The 14,621-nt window shown below is 38.7% G+C and overlaps 1 protein-coding gene across 6 annotated transcripts in view; it reads right to left on the bottom strand.

Annotated features, from left to right (window-relative positions):
- The window catches only part of AKAP7 (A-kinase anchoring protein 7), a 152,244-nt gene that overhangs the window by 115,911 nt on the left and 21,712 nt on the right, over positions 1 to 14,621 (bottom strand). For all 6 annotated transcript variants that reach the window (XR_004380975.1, XM_032843513.1, XM_032843514.1 and 3 more), the window contains exons 3-4: positions 12,500 to 12,639; positions 3,318 to 3,454 (exon numbers count right to left, since the gene is read on the bottom strand). Coding sequence is in view for 5 of the 6 variants with exons in the window: in XM_032843513.1 (XP_032699404.1) it covers positions 3,318 to 3,454; positions 12,500 to 12,639 (277 nt within the window). In the remaining variant the exon portion in view is untranslated. The remainder of the gene's footprint in view (positions 1 to 3,317; positions 3,455 to 12,499; positions 12,640 to 14,621) is intronic.

The following is a 14,621-nucleotide window of genomic DNA, read 5'->3' as shown; positions in this document are numbered from 1 at the left end:
TGATAACACTGGTTGAGCTGCAAAACATTATCTTGTCTAGATAGCAAACCTCATTTATTTATTAGATTTTTCATTATAACTTTGTCAAGAAGAATTCCTAAACTGCAAATACCTGGTCACCATCTTCTAGTAGATAGAATATTCCCAGTATCATAAAGTTGCAGAGGGATGCCACTTCAAACACAAAGCTGACTGGGTACACATTTCTTTTTTTCCACAGAACTAAAAGTCTTTGCAAAAAGCCCTCATAAATTAAAAAAAAAAATTTTTTAAATCTTTAAAAAAAAAAAAAAAACCCTGGTAAAACATGGGGCTGAATGACGCAGAGTGTCACCATGCTCTCCTCACAGGGATTCTTCAATGTGTAATGCCATGACTTAGGGCAAGACGCTGCTGCCTTGTTCAGAATGGTCCCATGCGCTGCAGATGGCTTAGTGACTGTCACTCCTGCCCATCAAGGGCTCACAGCACTCCTCAGTAATCGTGACAACCAAAATACCTCACCCCCAAATATCTCTAAAAGTCTCCTGGAGAAGGCAGTCCAGCCTCCACTGAGAAATGGAGGCAGCACGATACAGTGGAGGCACACCTGCCCCCCACCTCACCCCCACTGCACACCACGTGCTCATCAGTGGAGGCCACTGAGGTACAGGAAGCCATCCATACCTGTGCAGACTGATCTTTCCCACTTCTCTCATGCCCCTATGCTCATCCTCTCCCTCCTGTCTCCACCCCACCCCTTCCCTTTGTATCTCCTCGTCTTCCACACACACACCCCATGGAGTAATAAGAGAACTGACTAGTTCTGGCTACTCGACTGACCAGTATTTGCTTAATTCCTCAGGCTCTTGCTTCTTCATATGTATAAGAGATATGGCATTTCTGTGCTGCCTCCCAATACCATTAAGAGAATAAAAGGAAATAGTATTTGTATGGTGGATGGAAGCCGAGGAGCAGAGGCTGATGTAGACATGCCATAAGCCACGGCCAAGACCCCCTTCTGAAATAGAGATAAACTTAAACTTACTGATCAGTGGTGATTCAATATTTTCTAGTTTAAAAAAGTCTCTTTGGGGTGCAATTATTCAGTTAATTCAAACCTCCTTTCAGGAGTTTATCCCTTCACTCTCTCCTCCTTCTTCCCAAGGAATCCAGCATACCCTTCTAAAAGAAGTCAGGAAGATCTCTGGACTGCTTGCTGTTTGAGTCCTCAGAGATTCCCATTTCAGAGAGACTGGTCCGGTCACATCCCTGGGTGCCCTGTTTCAGGGTCCATGACAGCATGCTTGTTCCTTCTGGCCATTGTACCAGCAGGTACTGCTGAAGCACAAGATCCCTGCCAGAGTCTCTGATCAAGAAACATGGATGTTCAGTAGTGTCCTCATCCCTTACCCAGCTCCTTCTGATTCACAAATTCTTTCTGAGTTGGACTTCCAAGTCCACCCACCAGGGCACAAGAAACTTCTGCATCCATCTTTATGTCTTGATAGACAATGGGGATTTGTAGGAACTACCTCAGGTCCACCCGTTAGAGATCTTCCTTGACTCTAATCTACCACCTTTGTGACACCACATTCTTCCAGCATTAGTTGAACGGAACTTCTCTAAAAAGCTTGAGTGTTCCCCAGCCACAGCCTGAGAACCCCAAACCAACGTGAGTGTCTCTATCATTCCTAATTCTCTGCTTCAGCACTGGTGGGAGCCGGGGTTGGAAAGAACATTCAACCCCAACAGAGGAGCCAGAACGTTGTGCCTGGCTTCATGCCTCACTACTCCACCAGTGGAGTCCTTCCCACCCAGGACAATAAGACTCAGAGCAGCCACCTCAAAGTTGTCTGTGCTTTCACTGACCACACTGAAGTTCTTTTGAATTTGTTGCTAGTTCGATATCTCCTACTTGCCACCCCTTATACCAGCTCACCAAGAGGAAAGACTGAGGTCCCCCAAGAAAGAAGGAATTCTGCCTCCAAACTGCCTTTGGACTTGAGACTACATCAACACTTCCCTGGATTTTGGACTTGTCAGTCTCCACAGTCACATGAGCGAATTCCTTAAAATAAATTCTTTATGTAAGTGTAGATACAGACATGTCAAGATACAATACATCTAGATATCTACGCAGATATACATCTTATCGGTTCTGTGTCTCTGGAGAACACTAATTCACCGTTCTAACACACACAGGGCACTACTCTTCTCTCAGGCTTTCATCTTCTCATTGCTTTATCTTCCTTGGTTTCTTTTTCTTTAAGAGCATCAGAGTATTTATTTTGTCTTCTCATTGGCAAAGTGAACAGTGAAAGTGAGTCAAGTAAAAAATCTTCTAGGCCTTTCTGCAATTGCAGAGGGCCCAAGACCTGCTCTTGGGTAGATCAGGTTGGAAGACATCAGAAGACCAATTTCTAGAGACACGAGGGTCTACTATTTAAAAGACATAACTACAAGAATCATAATTTGGCTTCAGATTTTGAGTTACTACTTCATTGTTTTCTCCCTTTTCCTCACCCTCTTCCCGATGTAAGTCTTGTTCTTCATTCCCTTGGGAAACTATATGTCAGGGTGGAAAACTGAAGTAATCTGCAATACATTCTGATCCTGGTTTTCCAAAGAGACAAAGCTCCAGTTTAATTCAGAGAGCTATACAGATGATAACAAGGTACAGACAGAGTATCCCAGAGAATTGGGGGGAAGACCAAGGTTTCTCCACTCCAGGCTGGAAAGCAGCAGCCAATGACTTATACCCAAACTTCATGGCACAACTCTAGAATTAGGAGTGGGTAGTATACAGGCACTCTAAGATTGAGTAAGGTAAATTGTAATTGTCTACTGACCTAAGGAATAGCAGTTCTAATAACTGATAACACCGGCTGCCTGCTGTGTGTCAGGCCCTATACAAGGAGCTATTACATGTACTGGTACTATTATTTTTCCCATTTACTTAAAAAGTGGACAATTGGCCTCAAATCAGGTCTCTATTCAGAGATAGTTGTGCCATGGTTCCAGAATCTTTACCAAGAATCCTAACCTAAACGGCCAGTCTCCAGATGCTTACATGATTAACATGGGCAAAGAAACTGCTTAACTAAGGGCTACCATTAGATAACAATAACAGAGTTCAAAAGTCTAGATTAGGAGGAATACTTGTATTGTTAATTCTGTACATTGACTATTTTTTTTTGTACATTGACTATCAATTGGAATAAATTATAACAAAGAATGACTCCTTAGAATCTCAATGCCTCTCTGGGTTCTGCTATGCTTATTCATATTTAAGTAATAATCTGAAAGATGACATTCAAGGAAGACCTATTACTCACATGTTTACTTCATCTTCATTCAATAATTGCATCACAAGCAGAGTAATATGAAAGGAGCCGTCACTGGTCATTGCTTTGGCTAGTTGCTTATCTTGTTGTATTATTGCATTTTGCAGGATCTTAATTCCTCTTGTAATCTAATCACACACACGCACATATACACATAAAAAAGAGATTAGACAAGCAAAATTTCCTTATGGCAATTTAAAAATCAAGAAGAAAAATAAGCAACAATCAAAATTAGAACTGTGTCAAGATTCTTCAACCAAGCAATGCTTAATTACCTACTTGTTCTCAAATATCCTGGATAAAATGACTTGGGAAGCTTAATATGATGTATGAGTTTTTAAAACTTATACAATCCTTGTCCATCTTAAAAACATCAAGCCTGGGGTGCCTGGGTGGCACAATCGGTTAAGCATCCAACTCTTGATTTCGGCTCAGGTCATGATCTCAGGGTCCTAAGATTAAGCCCCACACTGGGTTCTGTGCTCAACATGTAGTCTGCTTAAGATACTCTCTCTCTCTCCCTCTGTGCTCTCTCTCTCTCCCTCTCTAAAATAAATAAATATATCTTAAAAAAAAAAAATCAAGCCTAAGACCCTTATTTTACAAATTGGGTCACTGGTTGAATCTACTTGTTGACAACCTCTCAGGATCACTGGTTGAATCCACTGGTTGACAACCTCTCAGTGACCAGGCATCTTTTCAGAAACTTGTCCTTGGACTATGCAGCATGACTCACGATAATTATGATCTTTCTGTAAATAAAAAAAAGTTTCATTCTTGCCACAGAAAGGTCAAACCAGCAGACAACATTCCATTCCTGTTGGAAGTATTATTTATTTGTCCCCAAATGAATGTGTCTGAGAACCCATTCTTCATGGCCTTTAAAATTTTTTAGGACAGCAATAATCTCAACAGGAGTGACTATTGTCATTTTTCCAGATGTGTGAGGAGGGGCATAACCATGGAGAGAGAGTTGCAAAGAAGTCCAAATGCATAGGTCAGAAAAACGATTACAGTATGCATGGAGGTGAGAGCCCTCGTCTCTCATCAGACTGTCCCCTCTCATTCTCTGCTCTGAAACAAGCAGGGGAACGATGCTCTTCCCTCCATTTCCAGCTAGGTACAATCCCAGTCAGCTTCTCCACATGAGTGTACTGAAGTTGGTTTGAATGTGAAACAGCAAACTGAGCAATGCTCAGAGAACAGAGAGCACATAGAAGCTCTGAGGTGGCAGAATTCATCAGAGAGAAAAGGGGAAGGAGAGGGGGCTGGCAACTGAAGCAGAGTCCATTAAAAAACAGCAGAGATAAGAAAAAACGGAATCATGAGCACAGCAGACTGTTCTGATACTAGAGTAGCTGTTTTATCCTGAACAATGTCCCCATTATCTGCAGAATGTGACTGGACAAATCATGAGATGCCGTCCCAGGATCTGACTTCCCGTATATATTTACAATAAATCCGCATCACCAAAAATAATCTCAGCATTTCTTCCCTCCTTGCCATCTGGAAGACAGTGACACAGGAAATGGTGTTTTTCTGGGAGGAAGTTATGCAGTAACACCTAACATACTAGTTCCCAAGGCAAGAGGTCACTTCCATGAAACCTAGCAAAAGAATATTGATAGCTTGATAAAGTGCTCCTGACCTAATAGTGTGCAAAGATCATACAGAGTCACTTTGCTCTATTCTCTATCAATAAAACTAAATTGTAAACAGCTCAAGGTCAGTGTTCATTATTCCAAAACCACCCTCTCACCATGGTGACTTGTAACAATAATAAAAATAACACTTAAAAGTATACCTGAAACTAATAGAACACTGTATGTTAATTATGCTGGAATTAAAGTAAAATAAAATAGAGAACTGGCATGAGAACACATCAGTAAATGTCAGTTCACATTATTCTAAAACGTGTTTTTCACCTAAAATTTATTAGACAGTTTCCAAATCATTAAATATATAGAATATCTTCATTTTTTTTAATAGCCTGGGGTGCCAATTTAATTATCTACTCCATTACTTATAAAGTTTTTTTCTCAAGAAAATAGCTTTTAATTAAGAAAACAAAACAAAAAAACAGTACTTGAAGAACTGTAGCAGTAACTAACCTTTATGGTGTGATCACTAGGTTCTAGATACTAAAGTAAGCATTTTACACATACTGGTTCACTGAAGCCTCTGAACATTGCTATGTGGTAGATATGGGAATTAACTCTATTAAAATAAATTGAAAAACAGATGATTTAAAAAAAAATCTCTTCAAAGTCATATACCCAAAACAGCAAAGGAAAACTTAAGGATAAATTACAACACATGAGAAAAATGCCACAGGTACAAGGAATTAGTTTATTTTCAAGAGGGGACAAACAAATATATGTGTGTGCATATATATATATACACACATTTATATATATATATATATTATATATATATATACACACATTTATATATATATTATATATATATATACTATATGTATAAATGGAATCTTACTAAGGCATAAAAAGGGAAGAGATCTTGTCATTTGCAAAAAAATACATTGATAGACCTACAGGAGTATGCTAAGTGAGAGGAGTCAGACTGAGAAAGACAAACACCGTAGGATTTCACTTATATGTGGAATCTAAAAAACAGAACATATAAACAAACAAAATCCGGAAAGTGACCCACAGATACAGAAAACAAACTCGTGGTTACAGAGGGGTGGGTGGTGATGGGATGCTCAAAATGGGTGAAGGGGAGAGGTGAAATACAGGCTTCTGGTTATGGAATGAGTAAGTCATGAAGATGGAAGGTGCGGCGTAGTGAATATGGTCAGTGGTATTACCATAGCATTATGTGGTGGCAGACGGCAGCTACACTCGCAGTGAGCACAGCATTAACGTACACAGACTGGTGAAATCACTATGTTGTACAACTAAAACGAACGTAACACTGTGTGTCAACTATACTTCAGTCAAAAAAAAAAGTCATACCTCTAAACAATATAATTACATCCCCAAATCTTAGCTGGTACAAATGGTAATTCTGGTTTAACTGAAAATGATAAGTAGCACAGGATGAGAACTCTGTTTTATAAACAGACTGATGCAAATTAAGCGTGCTGGACTTGGCTCAGAAATTCTGGATTTTAACCCCAAGTCCACCACCTCTCCCCGACTCTTGGTTTTTTCAGTTGTAAAACAGGAGTAACAGAATCTGCATTGCCAAATTTAGAGTGTTGTGTTATAGATCAAAGTAGATAAGCTACATAAAAATACTTTGTAATTTTTGTAATTTGTAACTTTGTAATTTGTAAGCTCTACATCATTTGCCTAATAAAAGGTATAGAACACTGCCAATATGAAAATCACGGTTCTTTACCCTATGCAGCTTGGCCTCCCTGATACCATTTGGCAATGTTTGGAGATATTTATGTCATAACTGGGGACTTGCTATTTGTTTTTTGTTTGTTTGGTTGGTTGGTTGGTTCTTTTAAAGGTTTATTTATTTATTTGAGAGAGAGAGCATGCATGTGTGCCAGTAGGAAGAGGGGCAAAGGAAGAAGGAGAGAAGCCGCCTCCCCACTGAGCAAGGGATTCCATCACAGGGCTCGATCCCAGGACCCCGAGATTATGACCTGAGCTGAAAATAAAAGTCGGGCAGATGTTCAACCGACTGAGCCACCCGGGCACTCTGGGACTTGCTACTTGTACCTAGTGAGTAGAGTATCCACATTTTCATAAAAACACTCCATTCTGGGCTCAAATACTAATTATATGTAAATCCAGGATAATGACCAAAAAATTGCATTCATTCATGTATTCAGCATTTTAGTGCAATGTCCAGCATGCTGAAATAGTTTCAGACCATTCACATTTTTTAATTATCTAGTAGCTTGTAAACTTAAAATTAAAAATCATACAATACTTTGAAGATTAATTCTCTAATGTCACACAGTACTTAGGATGCAGGATTAACTTCAACCTATGAAAATTCTAAATATAACCTAATCAAGTGATATATTTCCTTTTTTAAAAGTTTTATTTATTTAAGTAATCTCTACACTGAGCATGGGGCTTGAACTCACAACTCTGAGATCAAGAGTCAGATGCTCCCCCAACTAAGCCAGTCAGGTGCCCTGAGTCAATGACCTATTTCCAGCTAGCTTTGATCCTCCCGATGATGCTCCAGATTAATTTATGTATTCCTTGATATCAAGTTAAGAGGTTTTTAAATGCTTTTTGATTCCCAATTATAGTCTTAAAACATAAAAGAAAAAGGAAAAAAACCTTCAGCAGCTTTTTCCACAAGTGCCAATGTCATTAAAGGCCAAAGGAAGCTAATTTTTACAGCCACCGTTTAAAATTCTGTAAAGCCATCAAAGCTTATCACCCTAATCCCCAGTCATTGACAGTACTGCACAGGCACATTCTAAAAAAAACCTAATACTACAGAATCATATTTAAATATGATACTCAAAGAAACTTTTTAAAAATATGAGCATTATTAAAATCTTAAATATTTCATTGAGTATTGTCTTTGTGTTTAGAGAACAAGAACAACCAACCACCTGTTAAATCTCACCACTAAGCCATATTCCATATGGCTAAAAACAATGCAGTAAGAAAATTCATTTTTCTATCTTTTCAAGCTTTCTAATTGACTCAAGGCATATAAGAGTGCAGAGAAAAAGCCTTAAAGTTACAGTGCTTCTGCACAAGGAAGAGAAGTTGCATTCTGACATAGAGCAGGAGAACGTCTGTGACCCCATCTTTTGACATTATTTTCAGAATTTTTCAAAGCTGTTAACTTATGTTGTTCCTAAATTTGCTACCTCATTAAGATTTACTAGAATTATCACTTCAGTTTGCTATGTAACTTTTCTTCAATGCTGAATACTTTCATTTTTCTTGCTTGTCTATAACCACGGAAAGAACTTGAAAAACTGATGACATAAACAAAACTGAAGCAAAAAATCATTCTTCAATAGGAGAAGTTTTGAAATCTACCAAGTGCTTAACATACACACCAGGATATCAAATACTTTTACAATTACATATCCCAGAAAAGAAGTGAATACTCTGATTATGTTTAGAAGACCAGCAACTTTCTCATGACAAAATGATGAAATATGGAATTAAATGCAACAAATGCCTTTTAAAACCCCCAAAGGAAATCATATTTTTCCATTAGTATAAAAAAATCATCTTATAAAAATTTGATACATTCCTGAATTCAGTTTCTAGTTCTCTTGCATTTTTTCAGTACTGATTTACCTTGTAATATTACCACTCAAAAGAAAGCACATAAAACCAACAAATGAGTAAATCCAACTAGGATTAATAAACAATTCTAGCCACTTAAGAAACATTAGGATTTATTATAAACCCATTAAGTTTTTCCTGCTTTATTTTTATTTTTGAATGAATGCATAATTGCAGGTAATGGAGAATCACATACTTTCATATACTGGAAATTAGGATATTTTTATGCAGCCCTTCTAATGCACTTTCTAATTCTATTTCTTAAAAGTATGAAATCATGAATTTCCATTAATGAAGAATTTCAAACATTTCAAAACCTAAAAATAGGTTTAAAAAATCAAAGACCAATATAAGTCTGAATACTTTTTTCTTTAAAACTAGATGCCAACAAGTAGAGGCCAAAAGTAGAGCAACTCATTGTGAATGTGCGAGCTTCTACAAACTTATTTGCAGGTCACTTAATTGGAACTTGGAATACAGTCTCCCATTGAAACAATGTTATAAATGCTGCTTCTTTTCCCAGGCCTTCCCACAAAAGCTCATAAGCAGTTTTAAAAAAAACTTAACACTTGATATTTTAAAACAAACAAACAGAAAAGATGTTCATACAAAAGATGGCAAATGTGTCTCTTAATGTCCCATCCTACCTCTCCTCCCTGTATTTGTATGTAGGCGTTCTATTATCTACAAATAAGTCTCTTGAGAGGGAAACATTAAATTATTTGGTTTCCAGGTAACTTGAAACCTGCATTCCCCATAACTTAAGTCACCCTACCCTCAAAGGATGACTATTAAACTGCATTATGAAACCACCACTTGTAACACTGTATTTCTTATTTGTAATTATTGTAAATGTTTTGATGTAACTTGGTATGCCACAAACACATCTCCAGCCCTGAAATGACAGTATTTTGTGTGTGTGTATTTCTACCCCTGCCAAGCTCCATTCTAGGTACTGGGAATGAACCGAAGAACTCTGTGCGGAAGGCAAGCTTCCTCAGATTGCAAGGGTGATAGATCACAAAAGGAAAGCTATGGGAGCCTGGAGGTGGCAGGGTGTGGGTGACGGAGGCACAGCAGTCACCAGTGAAGAGGTTTGAACTGAGATTTTGGCCTCAACAAAACCAAGAGGAGACAAAAGAAAACTCCCAGACAGAAAAGGCTTTCTCGGGGCGGGGGGGGGGGGGGGGGGGGGGGGGGAAGGGGGGGCGGGCAGAGGAAACCTGGCAAGTTCAAGACCAGAGGGGTTCAAGCCGAAGGAACAAGTGCCAAAGTGGAGAAAGCCGAACCGTGCAGATCCTCGCAGAACACAGTAAAGCCTCTGTCTCTGTCCTAAAACCACCAGGGAAATAGTGAAGTATATAAGCCGGTGGTTGACATGTCCAGATTGGGTTTAGAAAGTAATCACCTCCATTTTACACCTAAAGAAATGTAAACTACAGAAATGAAGTCACCTGACCTACATCCACAGCGAGCTTAGAGCCCACATTGTATTCAAACAAGGCCTGTAGGACTCCAAAGTGGCACTCCCCACTTTCTACACAACCTCCCAGAAAGTGAAAAACAGAAACAAAGGCTACGGCAGCTTACAGGGTGAAAACCAAGAGCAGCAGACCATCCTCCCTCTTCGCTTGCTCCAGGCACTTCTGTGGCCCAAATCCTGAACTCTGCAGCAGAAGGAAAGAATTGCTCGACCCCCTTTCATCTTCATCCCCTTCCCCATCCTGTCCCTCCCCACCATATCACCCCACTGATCTTCACTGGAAGAGGCAAGAAGCCAAAACGAGGCCAGAAAGGGTAGGGTCGACATGAGCTGCTACTGAGACCACCACGGGAGCCACGGATGGAGGAGTAGAGACAGACTCCATGAAGGGCCTCAGTAAAGCAACTTGCAGATGTGCTCCCCAAACTTCTACCCTGACGGAACGTAGTGGAAAAATCTCTGCGCAGCAAAGCAAGATAAGGAAACTGGGGTCTCTTCCAGTCACAAATCCTGTATCCGCATGGGGAAGACTCTGCCTGTTTCACATTCTGGGTCCTAAAGAGCTAGCTTCTGACTTCACAGTTAAAGTACTGTCACCTCTGACTTCCAACTCTCTTCTAACTCCTATATGTGCAGATGATCTTAAATTTCAAAGAAAACCTGTCCAGATAACTCAGAGGTATTTTTATACAATATATAATATGTAACATAATAATTGCTCACGACATTAAACTCTGTACCACCTAAATACTTGTAAGGACAACTGTACTGCTAACCCACCAGTTTCTATTGGTGTATACCATTCAAATCAGAATCGAATTCATTACTGCATTAAATTCTAAAACCTTACATTGCTTTTTATGTATCTTCCTCTCCCCAGGTACACTGTGATTTCACAGACTAGAAATTTCGTGGAATGTATCAATAACACTTATTTTTTTTCTTTTGATATTTATTTATTTGATTTCAATTGCATTCCTTTTGGTTTTTAAAAATTCATTAGCATTCCCTAGAAACTCTCTAGTTAAATAAGGGGGGGAAACAAACGCAAAGTGTGCCTGGTGTGAAAAAGAAAACCACAGAAGGCCCAAAGGATAGGGGTCTCATGTCAGCCAACCAAGACTTCACACCTAACTGCCCCCAGGAAGGGAACCAGTCCACATGGAATTTCCCAGTCAGCAGCACGACATTCACTGACAGAAGCCTTCCGTTCTCCTTGCAAGGGTGACCTCACCTAAAACAAGGATTCTCTGCTAATAGTTTCCTTCTTTCCTCTCTCTCTCTCTCTCCCTTTAAGACCCCTCTTTTTTCTGCAGCCTGATGGAGCCCTTTTCTCTCTGCCATACGAGATGCTGCCTGATTCGTGACTTGCTCGATAAAGCCAAAGGGATCTTCAAATTTACTTGGAATTTTTGTTGTTTGACACTAGTAAAAGAAGAGATCACAGTCCTTCTGTGACTCCCTCCTCGTCGAGGGAGCTGGTCTTCCCTGCCTCGATGCTCTACCAGTTCTAACAGATACGGCAGCTCTCAGCTGTGTACAAGGGTTTCTTAGTTTGGGCCAATTGGTCCTGCTTTCTCTTATTCATACCACATTGATTTTTCAGAAGTTTAATAGATTTCTACCCTAGTTTACCATGCCACATTAAATTGCCATAGCAATGAGTAATTTTTAAAGAAACTGTGTTGCAATTACCATCGCCTTACACGAGACGAAGCAGCAAGAGATCCCACTTTACTTTCCCAGCAGAGATTCCAGAATCCTCTTTTTCTACCTGGTCACTACCCTCTGCTTCTGAAAGGTTCCTCCATTGTGGTGGGCAAACGCTTAGAGAGAACCAACCTTGATATGCCACCTGGCAACACTTTTCAAAAGGCTTTTGCAAAATTATTAACTATGGTTGTTTAAATACTATTTCTCAAAATTACTGTTTAAATATATTATATTGCTTAAATAAGATTATTTCTTATATAGCCCAGCTAAAATACCATCAAAGAGACTGAAGGGTTGAGAGCAAATGGGCTTACAAGCATTTAGTGTATCTTAAATCTAATTTAAAATAAAAAAAGTGTTTTTTTTTAAATAGCACCTCTAAAAAACAAAACAAATGAATGAACAAACAAAAAAGCAGAAACAAATCCATACATACAAAGAATTGACTGGCTGTCTGAGGGATGAGGGGTAAGGGGATGGGTAGAAGGGGGGAAGGGGAGACGGAGGTACAGCCTTCTAGTTATGGAATGAGTAAGTCACAGGGATGAAAGGCATAGGGAATATAGTCAATGGTATTTTAATAGTGCTGCACGGTGACAGATGGAAGCTACACCATCAGTGTGACCATGAGCATAGCACAATATAGATCGTCAAATCACTATGTTATACAACTAAAATCAATGTAACATTTCATGTCAACTATACTTCAATTAAAAAAAAAAAAGCACCTCTTTGTTGGTGATCGGAATGGATAAGAAATAGTTGGGCTGATAATCTTTTTGCTTTTTTTTCCTCTTCTTTATTTGATCCTTACTGATCCGTTCATTTTCTTTACTTCTCTCCAAATTTATGTGAGGTACATCAGTGACTAGAGGGAAAAAGTCAAACAATAATATGTCTAATGTATTTAAACAAAGATATTTAAGTCAAAAAAATAAAGGAAACAAGCACTACATAAGTAGCAATCATTCATTATAGTCATTTTTAAATCTAAAGCAGTAGCTAGCAAACTATTCTATAAAGGACCTCAGAGTAAATATTTTATGCTTTGCAGATCATATGGTCTTAGTCAAAACTAACCAAGTCAGCTATAGACAAACACAGAGGATAGGTATAGCTGTGTTCCAACAAAGCTTTCTTTTTTTTATTTAATTTGACTTATTTATTTGAGAGAGAATGAGAGCTAGAGAGAGAGGGAAAAGGAGGCTCCCCACTGAGCAGGGAGCCCAAAGTGGGACTCGATCCCAGGACCCCGGGATCAGGACCTGAGCCGAAGGCAGATGCCCAACCGAATGAGCCACTCAACTCTCCCTAATAAAACTTTCTTTACAAAGCAGGTAGTTAGCCAGATTTAGCCCACAATCTAAAGCACAACTAACAACCATCTTCTTCCCCATGCCACAATTTTCATGATACTAGGAAAGATCATTTTTGCATCCATCTTGTATATGTGTATTTGTGACCTCCACAACATAACCACTTAGAGCAATGCACTCAAAGTTTGGTTTGTGGTCAATGTCATGCCACAAACTTGCAAAAATTAAGAACAGCTTTAGAAACTTTCACAGCAAATAGGCAAAGTAATTTTGTCTATAAAATGTTGGTTTCTATTTTGTGTTCTTTTTTTCATTTTTCTAATAGTTCATTTTTTTTTTTTACTGTATTTTACAAAAATATCAGCTGGCAACAAACAGAAAACTTAAAAAAGAAAACCAAAAAACTAGTCCTTAACCACAGATAGTCGAGAAGCAGGCTACTCACTAAAGTAGCTTCAAAAGACCCATTTACAACACCCAACAATTCTAATTATGAAGCTAAGCCCCCAGAAATAATTACCAAATCAGTATGAAATGCTACTGTCTCCTTTTTCACAGACTCCATCAGGGACTCCCCGTATGTATGCAAAACTACCACTGATTGAATTTTCAAGGCTGTGTCTTCTTGAACAGCAGCTTTCTGTTCAAAATGGAGTGCCTAATAGAGACTCTGCACAAATTCAAGTATAATTGCATATTCTGAGGTATGACTTTAGAAAGAGGTAGGAGGAAGAAACCACCTTATTTACATTCAATCCTATGAGGTTGGTTCCATCTTTGGGATCAACTCTAAGAGACTTGGGTGATCGTGACACACAATGTCTTGGAAAGGTCTATGGGAAGTCTGAGTTCAACCAATAACACACTGCTTGTGTGTCTACACAGTCTGATGTAACTGAACTCAATATACATGAGAAAAAGAAGAGCAGAAAAAATTCTAAAAACTGCTCAAAGTCAGAGAGTCAAATCTGGTATTTAGACCCTTTAACTTTCTCCTTCTAGTTTATTTTCTACTGGATCAAACTGCTTCTCTGTTGAAGGTCTGCAAAACCACAGAGCAGAAGTAATTTTCCTCATTCTATTATTCTTTAATTTTTTTTTTTAATTTTTAAGTAATCTCTACACCCAATATGGGGCTAAACTTAAAACCCTGAGATCAAGAGTCACCTGCTTCAGCAACTCGACCAGTCTGGTCCCTTACTGTTCTTTAAAATATTAACAGTGGGGCACTTGGTTGGCTCAGTCAGAGGAGCACGTGATTCTTGATCATGAATTCAAGCCCCACATTAGGTGTAGCAATTATTTAAAAATAAATAAACTTTAAAAGGTTTTCAAAAAATAAAAAATAAATATAAAGAGTAAATATTTTTTAAATAAATGTCACAAATGTTATTTTAGTGCTAACTTCTAAGAAAATTAGTAGAGTATTTTAAAATTTAAAAACTAAAGGTCTATAGAAATAGACAGGAGGAACATACTCTAGGAGGAACATACACTCGTGACATCTACAAGGTAGGAGTAAATTAAGAGCAAG

The sequence above is a fragment of the Lontra canadensis genome, unplaced genomic scaffold, assembly GCF_010015895.1.
Source record: "Lontra canadensis isolate GAN:19392208 unplaced genomic scaffold, GSC_riverotter_1.0 scaffold141, whole genome shotgun sequence".
NCBI classification, from domain to species: Eukaryota; Metazoa; Chordata; class Mammalia; order Carnivora; family Mustelidae; genus Lontra; species Lontra canadensis.
The sequence above is the reverse complement of the archived record's forward strand: the minus strand, read 5'-3'. Positions and strand labels throughout refer to the sequence as shown.